General features: G+C 44.2%; 1 protein-coding gene and 1 long non-coding RNA gene across 3 annotated transcripts; both read right to left on the reverse strand.

The window, feature by feature from the left end:
- Window positions 1-3,555: 3,555 nt before the first annotated feature.
- LOC123489215 (secretin receptor-like) lies at window positions 3,556-4,274 on the reverse strand. 2 transcript variants are annotated; one of them, XR_006660491.1, is made up of 3 exons: window positions 4,224-4,274; window positions 3,944-4,053; window positions 3,556-3,735 (listed from the first exon to the last, which is right to left on the reverse strand). XR_006660491.1 is itself a non-coding variant. In XM_045219906.1 (2 exons), exons 1-2 carry the CDS (start codon window positions 4,105-4,107, stop codon window positions 3,579-3,581), a joined length of 321 nt encoding a protein of 106 aa, XP_045075841.1. In that variant the 5' UTR covers window positions 4,108-4,217; the 3' UTR covers window positions 3,556-3,578. The 2 variants fall into 2 exon arrangements, 1 of the variants encoding a protein (XP_045075841.1); XM_045219906.1 differs by lacking the exon at window positions 4,224-4,274 and having other exon boundaries at window positions 3,944-4,217.
- On the reverse strand, window positions 4,267-12,328 carry LOC123489216. The gene is made up of 3 exons (XR_006660492.1): window positions 12,103-12,328; window positions 6,501-6,600; window positions 4,267-4,318 (listed from the first exon to the last, which is right to left on the reverse strand). It is a non-coding gene; the product is annotated as an uncharacterized LOC123489216 (long non-coding RNA).
- Window positions 12,329-12,427: the final 99 nt, after the last annotated feature.

The following is a 12,427-nucleotide window of genomic DNA, read 5'->3' on the forward strand; positions in this document are numbered from 1 at the left end:
CTCACTGAGGGTAAACACAGACAAGAAAGACGTGTGGTATCACAGGACACATTGTGCTAAAGATATAACTCCGGGGAGAACTCTAGATCAGGTACAACAGGACTTAGCAACAGAAGGGAAGTGATGTTGATGTTGTGGTTAGTAGTGGGGTTGAGCTTAGGGGAAGTAGTGTTCACAGCCCCCACCCAGTACCATAACATAGTCATTACCTTACAGGAAGGGGAATCTCAAGTGGTGTCCCTGGAACCATGTAAAATTTGGTCATGGAGAAATAGGGCTAGTGGAACTGGGGACATAGGTTGCATTTACAATCAGAAGGATAACTGCAACAAACTATATCCATATGTATTGCAAAGGGACATTTATCTGTGTGAAGGGAAATGGTGGCCATACTGGGATTATGTGGTCACAAATGTTGGCACATTTTGGGAATGGAGAAGGGGTTATCCATATGCATTAAAAGACGCTTCTAAAGCGGGAAGGTTTTCAATAATAAAGGGTGTGCAGAGACCCAGAGGGGGTGCTTGTAAAGGCGATGAAATTCTGCTAACCATCCAAGACATTAAACTTACAGATGCAGGGGTGTACACCCTAGCAGCAGTGCGATCCGGACCAGACACCATGGGGGTGTTCACCCTTGCAGTTACGCCCTAAACCTGCGAGGAGGGACAAACAGACCCAGTTGAACGGCACCACCACTCCAGAACCGACTCAGACTCCGGCCCACTAGGGAATCAGATCCTGTACAGGTAATTAATGTTAGGGATATAACGGACAGCGATCAGCTGGGAACAGAGACTGGCTATGGAGGGAATGATAACACCTGGTTGGCATACATGAGGTATACTGCTAGGACATTGGGAAGACAGGATTGTGTTGTTTGTGGTCATGCGAGACCTGGGTTGGCAACCCACCCATTCGCCTTAGGAGAAGGGGAAGGATGGCAGTGCATATTAGAAGAGTTCTATCACTCAGCGCCAAACACAACCTTGTGCAAGACCTTAAGTTTAATTTTCCCCGAGGTTCCCCCACAGAAAGCACCGGCAGGTGTTAAAGCTTATGGGGGTAATTACAGTTGTATCACGGGGACAGGTGCGGGAAAGAATTATGGTGGGCTGCCACCTGGGGACTGTGTAGTAAACATAACTATGAACAGCACGTGGCCTGTAGAAGGCAAGAACCAGACAAAGGGAGTAGCTGATGTCTGGTGGATCTGTGGCCCTAATAGAAGGCTGACTCCAATCCTAGAGGGGGATTGGAAGGGCACATGTGCACTGGCAAGTTTAATTGTACCTCTGACCATTATTGATGTTTCCTCAGACCAGCTTTTGGGTATTTCTCAAAAAAACTCCCTACAGGGAGTCGAGAAGAGTAAGGCGTAGTGCTCCATGGTCAGCAGGAGAGGATATTGGCACCAATATACTGGGTGTGCCCGTGGGAGTGCCATTACAATTCCAGGCACTTAACAGGAATGATGGCTTATGGCACTTATTGCCTATTATAGGTCCTGCTATTGATGCTGCCAAACAACGGTCTTGGATAAATTACATTTACTATAATCAACAGCGTTTTGTTAACTACACCCGCATCGCCCTGACTGGAATGTCAGAACAACTAGAATCCACTTCCAGGGTTGCCAGACAGAACAGGTTAGCGCTTGATATGATGCTTGCCAACCAGGGAGGAGTATGTATAATGTTTGGGGAACAATGCTGTATGTTTATTCCTAACAATACTAGTCCTGATGGAAGCATCACGAAGGCCCTGGTTGGCCTGGACAAACTGTCAGCTGAAATGACAGGTATGGCTGGTTTAGGGAGTGGTGGGCTGTTCTCCTGGATGGGTGGCTGGTTCGGTGAGTATACATCTATGGTGGTTACTGGATTCCTGACCCTAATACTTGTGTTTTTACTGTTAATGTGCTGTTCTGCTTGTATCGTCCCTTGCCTCAGGAAGTCAGTAGTAGACGTCGTGCAGGCTTCGGGCATGATGCCATTGCTACAGGCCCACGAAGAAGAGTCTGCTGCTGACCCTGAGACCAAGCTGAACGATCCATCGTTTGCCTAAAAATATATATCACTGTTTGGCTGATACAATGTAAACATTTTTATATTTATTCCACTGTAATTGTTGTTCCTCCTGATGTGAAGGTAAAGGATTCCTGGGTGGCTGGTAGCCAACTCAGTACATGTTAGGTGTAGGGGAGGACTTGATGGTTTTCTACTACTTACAGATTTTTAATTGAATTGGTGTGTTATATTTTTTCCTCATTTTTGTGATGATTTTTGGTATGTGACACCTTTGGGGGTGTCAAAAGGGGGACTCTAAAAGTTCCCACTTTTTTAAAGCTTGCTAATCACACCTAGCAGGTGTGAAAAGGGGGATTATTGGGATTTAATTTGTTTGTTGAAATACAAGAGTTTAACCTTTGGATAGAAATTGGTTTCTCAATATTAGATAACTTGTTTGTTGAAATACAATAATTTAACCTTTGGATGGAAATTGGTGTCTCAATATCAGATAACTTGTTTATTGAAATACAAGAATTTAACCTTTGGACAGAAACTGTTGGTGTCTCAATATCAGATACCCAGAGTATAGATATTCTACTCAAAGAAGCGGTGAGTGTGACTAACTGTCAGTGGAGTTATCAGCTGTTAAGTCATGATAGGCCGTATCTCTGTGGTTTTACTAAAAAGAACAGAACAAGGAGTAAAGTTGCTATGAAACAGGGCTGATTAAGGACATCAATTTGAGGACATCTACCAGAGACAGAACTACGCCTGGCAATTCAGCGCCTAGGGGTTGGGACCAACCCGCGCGCCAACGAACAGGCAGCAAGTCTAAACCACGCCCAGCCTCTGCTCTGACAGGCCTGTTCAGAAACAGGAACTATCTCTGTCAAGGGTATTTAAGGAAGAACATGTGAGACAGCCGCCAGTTCTCTGATCTCCCTGCGTGGTGCATCAGTGAGCCCGTATACGAACCATCATACTTATCATTTATACATTTGCATTTAATAAACTTAGCTTGATTTGCAATAACTACAATGATGTCTTTCATTCCAATACCAGATTTGAATTGACGCACTCTTACATTCCCAAATACAGGTGTGCCACGCTTCTAGCGTCATAACCAAGAAGACTTGAGGCTGTAATCGCTGCCAAAGGTGCTTCAACAAACTATTGAGTAAAGGGTCTGAATACTTATGTAAATGTGATATTTCAGTTTTTTATGTTTCATACATTTGCAAACATTTCTAAAAACCTGTTTTTGCTTTGTCATTATGGGGTATTGTGTGTAGATTGATGAGGGAAAAAAACAATGTAATCCATTTTAGAATAAGGCTGTAACGTAACAAAATGTGGAAAGGTCAAGGGGTCCGAATACTTTCCGAATGCACTGTATAGTGTAGGAGGGGTATTTTAGTATGTTCATATCATGTTGAAAGATTAATAACTATCAAAACCAGGATTTTTTTCAAGAGTTAGAAAAGTGAGTTATTCTGCTTTCACACACTAAATTACTAATTTCTCTCTATCAATCTGTTCATCCATTTACACATGCATTGACAGTCACTACAAAGTACAGTAGATACGTACTGGGTAGTCGTCACAATGGTAGAAGTCTTCATCGGTGAAGAGCACAGAGTCTTTGATGAAGATGAAGGAAGCACGCAGGATGAAGGAGACAAAGAGTTGGATGTGGATGTAGTTTCTGGTGCAGTGCAGTTTCCTAGACAACAGGAAAAGTGTAAAAGCAGCTGTAAATGTCCTCCTTGACCAACATGCTTTTGACACCCATGTTGTAATATGTTTAATCCCCCACTGAGACACAATATTAAGATAAGCATGTTGGTTACAGTCTGGTTTATTGGGTATCCAAATGGATTATCATATATTTGTATCATAATAATTCTTAGACTTGATTCTCTGTTTCTCACCTAAAGAGACAGAGGATGGTGATGGCGATGGTGAGAGAGATTAGAGAGAGAGCGTAGCCTGCAGTGTACATGGTCTTCACGTAGGGGAAGTACATGTGGGAGTCATGTGACTGGGAGGAAAAAGTGGCCTGGTGTAAGAATATATTTTTATGAAAATTGTCCATGTATTTTTAAATCACTGCTCAACACTTCTATGGCTTTCCCTTATTTTTATGTATTTGTCCTGAATCAAAGACAAAACCATTGATGTAGCATATACTAAGATTACACATGTACCCACCTCTCCAAGTAAGTGTAAGGTTTCGTTGAAACATGCATGCTAAGGAGGGAATGGGTCCGTCCAGCCCGTGTCTGTGCAGTTCCGGTACACTTTACCTGGAAAATCATACAGTCTCATCAATACTTACTTACTGTTCTGTTCAAATAAATGAATTATGGCCATCAAAATAGTCGGCATCAGAGTAAAAAAACTTGACCATGCAGAGCAACGGTGGAACAGACCAAATATTTTCTAAGACACACAGACCTACATAGTACGCAGGTTCAATCTCTCTGGTATTTTAGTGCAGGCAGTAGTTTTTGCAGGCTTCATTTGTGTTATGTAAGGTTGTCATAAATCACTTCATGATGCCGCTGTTTCCACAAGCAGACCTTTTATGAACTCTTTACCACTCCTCTGTTCTTTTAGTCTATCGCCTATATGAGCATCAATCAACAGTTTATGGTAGAAAGACAAACATTTTTGTATTGAATGGAAACAAATGATCTTAGTGGTGGATCATTAACTAACACATACATAACAGCCAGGGGTGGGGTGGGGGTCTAATACACACATCATAACAGCCAGGGGTGGGGTGGGGGTCTAACACACATCATAACAGCCAGGGGTGGGGTGGGGGTCTAATACACACATCATAACAGCCAGGGGTGGGGTGGGGGTCTAACACACATCATAACAGCCAGGGGTGGGGTGGGGGTCTAACACACATCATAACAGCCAGGGGTGGGGTGGGGGTCTAATACACACATCATAACAGCCAGGGGTGGGGGGGGGGGTCTAACACACATCATAACAGCCAGGGGTGGGGTGGGGGTCTAACACACATCATAACAGCCAGGGGTGGGGTGGGGGTCTAATACACACATCATAACAGCCAGGGGTGGGGTGGGGGTCTAACACACATCATAACAGCCAGGGGTGGGGTGGGGGTCTAACACACATCATAACAGCCAGGGGTGGGGTGGGGGTCTAATACACACATCATAACAGCCAGGGGTGGGGTGGGGGTCTAACACACATCATAACAGCCAGGGGTGGGGTGGGGGGTCTAACACACATCATAACAGCCAGGGGTGGGGGTGGGGGTCTAATACACACATCATAACAGCCAGGGGTGGGGTGGGGGTCTAACACACATCATAACAGCCAGGGGTGGGGTGGGGGTCTAACACATAACAGCCAGGGGTGGGGTGGGGGTCTAACACATAACAGCCAGGGGTGGGGTGGGGGTCTAACACATAACGTGGTCCTCTGTAGCTCAGCTGGTAGAGCACGGCGCTTGTAACGCCAAGGTAGTGGGTTCGATCCCCGGGACCACCCATACGTAAAAATGTATGCACGCATGACTGTAAGTCGCTTTGGATAAAAGCGTCTGCTAAATGGCATATTATTATTATAACAGCCAGGGGTGGAGTGGGGGTCTAACACATAACAGCCAGGGCTGGGGTGGGGGTCTAACACATTGTAACAGCAAGGGGTGGGGTGCGGGTCTAACACATAACAGCCAGGAGTGGGGTTGGGGTCTAACACATAACAGCCAGGGGTGGGGTGGGGGTCTAACACATAACAGCCAGGGGTGGGGTGGGGGTCTAACACACACATCGTAACGGGGGGGTATACATGTGTTTGGTGGTTTATTGTCATGCATTATATGGCAAACAGTACAATGACAGTCCTTGTTTGATCGTTGTGAATAATTTACATTTTAGTCATTTAGCAGATGCTCTTATCCAGAGTGACTTACAGGAGCAATTGAGGTTAAATGCCTTGCTCAAGGGCACATTGACAGATTTTTCACCTAGTCGGCTCGGGGATTCGAACCAGCGACCTTTCGGTTACTGGCCAAACGCTCTTCGGCTACCTGCCGCCCATAGTACAGTAATAACAAGTACAGTAATAACAAGAGGAGCAAGACAAACAGCTCTGATAACCAGATGAACTGCTCTCACCAACATGACAGTAATGTTGAACTCAAAAGGGGTAACTAACTACAACAATAATACAGTATGTTGAGCTGTAACCTACTCTATACTGCCACCAGTTTCAGATTTTGATACCTGTGGGACTGGAAATTATTTTCCTCTTATGTTGTATGTATATCATATAATGCCATTCAGAGAAAACTTTAAAAAACGAACAGAAAATGTCTAAGAACATTGACTATTATGGAATAGAGAAGGAACATGTTAACCTATATTTGTTTAGCTTAGGAAAACATGACAAACCATGCTGGGTATGAATTTCTAAGGTGAAAACATAGAAACTGTCTCATCTCACCTGGTTGGGGAGTTTTGGACACATTATGCAGCCGCAACTCATGAAGGCACCTCTCCTCCTCTCGAATAAGAATGATGTACGGCTCACAGTCTGCTTGAACCTTTCATAGTTAAAAAGAAAAAGAATGTGTGCATGTGTCATCTCCCCATAGCCTCCAGTGCCTTCAGAAGGTATTCACACCCCTTGACTTTTTCCACATTTTGTTGTAACAGACTGAATTTAAAATGGATTCAATTGAGTTTTTTGTCACTGGAATTAAGTGGAATTATGTTTTTTGAAATGTTTACAAATAAATAAAAAATGAAAAGCTTAAATGTCTTTAGTCAATAAGTATTCAACCCCTTTGTTATTGCAAGCCTAAATAAGTTCAAGAGTAAACATATGTTAACAAGTCACATAATAGTTTTATTTTATTTTATGTCTACCTCATCTCTGTACCCCACACATACAATTATCTGTAAGGTCCCTCAGTCGAGCAGTCAACTTTACACACATATTCAACCACAAAGACCACAGAGGTTTTCCAATGCCTCACAAAGAAGGGCACCTATTGGTAGATGGGTAAAAAAATTTTTTAAAGCAGACATTGAATATCCCTTTGAGCATGGTGAAGTTATTAACTACACTTTGGATGGTGTATCAATACACCTAGTGACTAAAAAGATAGCGGTGTCCTTCCTAACTCAGTTGCTGGAGAGGAAGGAAACCACTCAGGGATTTCGCCATGAGGCCAACGATGACTTTAAAACAGTTAAGAGTTTAATGGCTGTGATAAGAGAAAACTAAGGATGGATCAACATTGTAGTTACTCCACACATAACGAACAGCGCCGGAAGAAGATGGCTGCCGTTTTACAGCCCTCTAACCAATTGTACTATTATGTGTGTTTTTCCGCGTTATTTGTAATTTATTTTGTACATAATGTTTCTGCCATCGTCTCTTATAACCAAAGAGAGCTTCTGGATATCAGGACAGCGATTACTCACCTCGCGTTGGACGAAGACTTTTTCTTCAACGAGGCGTTCGCGAAGGATATTCTACAGACACCCAACAAGGCCCAGATCCCCCGCCATTCGCGTGAGGAAGAGACGGAGATATCGTGGACGCAGATCCGGGTGCCTTGTAAGGATCCGACGGCGAACGAGTAAACTGCCTCTCCCATCAATCCCTATTAGCCAACGTTCAAGCTTTTGAGAATAAAATGGACGATTTAAGATTACGGTTATCCTACCAACGGGACATTAAAAACTGTAATATCTTATGTTTCACGGAGTCGTGGCTGAACGACAACAATGATAACATTCAGCTAGCAGGCTATACGCTACATCGACAGGACAGAACGGCAGACTCTGGTAAGACAAGGGGCGGCGGTCTGTGTATATTTGTAAACAACAGCTGGTGCACAAAATCAAATACTAAGGAAGTCTCGAGGTTTTGCTCGCCTGAGGTAGAGTATCTTATGATAAGCTGTAGACCACACTATTTACCAAGAGAGTTTTCATCTATATTTTTCATAGCTGTCTATTTACCACCACAAACCAATGCTGGCATTAAGATTGCACTGAATGAGTTGTACAAGGCCATTAATCAACAGGAAAACGCTCATCCAGATGCAGCGCTCCTAGTAGCCGGGGACTTTAATGCAGGGAAACTTAAATCCGTTCTACCTCATTTCTACCAGCATGTTAAATGTGCAACCAGAGGGGAAAAAACTCTAGACCACCTTTACTCCACACACAGAGACGCATACAAAGCTCTCCCTCGCCCTCCATTTGGCAAATCTGACCATAACTCTATCCTCCTGATTCCTGCTTATAAGCAAAAACTGAAGCAGGAAGCACCAGTGATTCGGCTAATAAAAAAGTGGTCAGATGACGCAGATGCTAAGCTACAGGACTGTTTTGCTAGCACAGACTGGAACATGTTCCGGGATTCTTCAGACAGCATTGAGGAGTACACCACATCAGTCACTGGCTTCATCAATAAGTGCATCGATGATGTCGTCCCCACAGTGACCGTACGTACATACCCCAACCAGAAGCCATGGATTACAGGAAACATCCGCACTGAGCTAAAGGGTAGAGCTGCCGCTTTCAAGGAACGGGTCTCTAACCCGGACGCTTATAAGAAATCCCGCTATGACCTCCGACGAACCATCAAACAGGCAAAGAGTCAATACAGGTCTAAGATTGAATCATACTACACTGGCTCTGACGCTCGTCGGATGTGGCAGGGCTTGAAAACTATTACAGACTACAAAGGGGAAGCACAGCCGCTGAGCTGCCCAGTGACACAAGCCTACCAGACGAAGCTAAACCACTTCTATGCTCGCCGAGGCAAGCAACACTGAAGCATGCATGAGAGCACCAGCTGTTCCGGACGACTATGTGATCACGCTCTCCGTAGCCGATGTGAGTAAGACTTTTAAGCAGGTCAACATTCACAAGGCCGCAGGGCCAGACGGATTACCAGGACGTGTACTCCGAGCATGTGCTGACCAACTGGCAAGTGTCTTCACTGACATTTTCAACATGTCCCTGACTGAGTCTGTAATACCAACATGTTTCAAGCAGACCACCATAGTCCCCGTGCCCAAGAACTCTAAGATAACCTGCCTAAATGACTACCGACCCGTAGCACTGACGCCTGTAGCCATGAAGTGCTTTGAAAGACTGGTCATGGCTCACATCATCAGCATAATCCCAGAAACCCTAGACCCACTCCAATTTGCATACCGCCCCAACAGATCCACAGATGATGCAATCTCTATCGCACTCCACACTGCCCTTTCCCACCTGGACAAGAGGAACACCTACGTGAGAATGCTATTCATTGACTACAGCTCAGCATTCAACACCATAGTGCCCTCTAAGCTCATCACTAAGCTAAGGATCCTGGGACTAAACACCTCCCTCTGCAACTGGATCCTGGACTTCCTGACGGGCCGCCCCCAGGTGGTAAGGGTAGGTAACAACACATCTGCCACACTGATCCTCAACACGGGGGCCCCTCAGGGGTGCGTGCTCAGTCCCCCTCCTGTACTCTCTGTTCACCCATGACTGCATGGCCAGGCACGACTCCAACACCATCATTAAGTTTGCCGACGACACAACAGTGGTAGGCCTGATCACCGACAACGATGAGACAGCCTATAGGGAGGAGGTCAGAGATCTGGCCGGTGGTGCCAGGACAACAACCTCTCCCTCAACGTGACCAAGACAAAGGAGATGATTGTGGACTACAGGAAAAAAAAAGAGGACTGAGCACGCCCCATTCTCATCGACGGGGCTGTAGTGGAACAGGTTGAGAGCTTCAAGTTCCTTGGTGTCCACATCACCAACGAACTATCATGGTCCAAACACACCAAGACAGTCGTGAAGAGGGCACGACAAAGCCTATTCCCCCTCAGGAGACTAAAAAGATTTGGCATGGGTCCTCAGATCCTCAAAAAATTCTACAGCTGCACCATCGAGAGCATCCTGACTGGTTGCATCACCGCCTGGTATGGCAACTGCTTGGCCTCTGACCGCAAGGCACTACAGAGGGTAGTGCGTACGGCCAATACATCACTGGGGCAAAGCTCCCTGCCATCCAGGACCTCTATACCAGGCGGTGTCAGAGGAAGGCCCTCAAAATTGTCAAAGACTCCAGCCACCCTAGTCATAGACTGTTCTCTCTGCTACCGCACGGCAAGCGGTACCGGAGTGCCAAGTCTAGGTCCAAAAGACTTCTCAACAGCTTCTACCCCCAAGCCATAAGACTCCTGAACAGCTAATCATGGCTACCCGGACTATTTGCACTGCCCCCCACCCCATCCTTTTTACGCTGCTGCTACTCTGTTAAGTATTTATGCATAGTCACTTTAACTCTACCCACATGTACATATTACCTCAACTACCTCAACTAGCCGGTGCCCCCGCACATTGACTATGCAACGGTACCCCCCTGTTATATAGCCTCCCTACTGTCACTTTATTTTACTGTATATATAGCCTCCCTACTGTCACTTTATTTTACTTCTGCTCTTTTTTTCTCAACACTTTTTTGTTGTTGTTTTATTCTTACTTTTTTGTTTAAAATAAATGCACTGTTGGTTAAGGGCTGTAAGTAAGCATTTCACTGTAATGTCTGCACCTGTTGTATTCGGCGCATGTGACCAATAAAATTTGATTTGATTTGATTTATTAACTTAATTGACAGGGAAAATAAGGAAGCCTGTACAGAACAAAAATATTCCAAAACATGCATCCTGTTTGCAACAAGGCACTAAAGTAATACTGCAAAAACATTCACAAAACAATGTACTTTTTGTCCTGAATACACAGTGTTATGTTTGGGGGAAATTCAATACAACACATTACTGAGTAGCACTCTCCATATTTTCAAGCATAGTGGTGGCTGCATCATGTTATGGGTATGCTTGTAATCGTTGGAATGGGCACAGGCAAAATCCTAGAAAAAAACCTGCTTCAGTCTGCTTTCCACCAGACACTGGGAGATTAATTCACCTTTCAGCAGGACAAAACATAAGACCACATCTACACTGGAGTGTTCCTGAGTTGCCGAGTTACAGTTTTGATTTAAATCTGCTTTAAAATCTATGGCAAGATCTGAAAATGGTTGTCTTGCAATGATCAACAACCAATTTGACAGAGCTTGAAGAATTTTGAAATGAATAATGGGCAAATGTTGCACAATCCTGCTGTGGAAAGCTCTTAGAGAGACTTACCCAGAAAAGACTCACAGCTGTAGTCTCTGTAGAAAAGTCTCTGCCAAAGGTGATTCTAATATACACTGAGTATACCAAACATTAGGAACACCTTCCTAATATGTGTTAGCATTTCCCCCCCACTTTGACATGAAAGTATTTTGTGTAGATAGTTGACCAATTTTTAACCCTCTTTGTAACAACAACATTTGGAAAAGGTCAAGGGGTGTGAATAATTTCTGAAGGCACTGAGTGTACAAAACATTAAAACAGTATTCCTTAGTTGCAAAGTTTCTCAAAATCTAAAGGCATAACCTTCAACCTAGATTATTTTTCCATGACATAGTAGACTGACCAGGTGAATCCAGGTGAAAGCTATGATCCGTTATTGATGTCACCTGTTTAATCCACTTAAAATCAGTATAGATGAAGAGGAGGAGACAGGTTAAATATGGATTTTGAAGCCTTGAGACATGGATTGTGTATGCGTCAATTTAAATGTGAATGGGCAAGACAAAAAATTTAAGTGCCTTTGAACGGGGTATGGTAGTAGTAGGTGCCAGGTGCACAAGTTTGAGTGTGTCAAGAACTGCAACACTGCTGGGTTTTTCCACGCTCAACAGTTTCCAGTGTGTATCAAGAATGGTCCACCAAACATCCTGCTAACTTGACACAACTGTGGGAAGCATTGGAGTCAATATGGGCCAGCATCCCTGTGGAACGCTTTCGACACCTTGTAGTCCATGCCCCGACGAATTGAGGCTGTTCTAAGGGCAAAAGGGGGTACAAACTCAGTATTATGAAGGTGTTCCTAATGTTTCGTACACTCAGTGTATATGTATGTACCTTTGCCAAACATGCCCAGCTGTTTCAAACACGCGCGTTCATTCTTACCTTCAAGTACATGCCCAGTAGGATTCCAATAATTCCAATGTGCATTTTGTCAGTCACAAGCATCATATACCAGAAAACTGTAACCTAATTATAGACTTTAATAAACTGCAAACTGACTTTCGGTACTAAAAGTCTGAAATAATCGTCCAATTCAAACCAGCAAGTCATCAAACAGCATCCACTGGCTTTGTCCAAACCAACTGCATGTGTTTTGTTTGAGCAGTTATTACACCTGACCAACTTTATAATAGACTAGTACCAAAGACAGTACAGTATGAAGATAGGCAGAAACTGCTTCTCCAATATAAATCCCCGATAACGCATG

This window comes from Coregonus clupeaformis, unplaced genomic scaffold (genome assembly GCF_020615455.1).
Source record: "Coregonus clupeaformis isolate EN_2021a unplaced genomic scaffold, ASM2061545v1 scaf2881, whole genome shotgun sequence".
Taxonomy (NCBI): Eukaryota; Metazoa; Chordata; class Actinopteri; order Salmoniformes; family Salmonidae; genus Coregonus; species Coregonus clupeaformis.

Excerpts from the sequence above, each read along its gene's own strand:
- LOC123489215 (XM_045219906.1), bottom strand. The coding sequence starts at position 4,107 with ATGGACAATTTTCATAAAAATATATTCTTACACCAGGCCACTTTTTCC. Across the intron at positions 3,736-3,943 it reads ACCATCCTCTGTCTCTTTAG|GAAACTGCACTGCACCAGAA; the intron begins GTGAGAAACAGA and ends CCTGTTGTCTAG.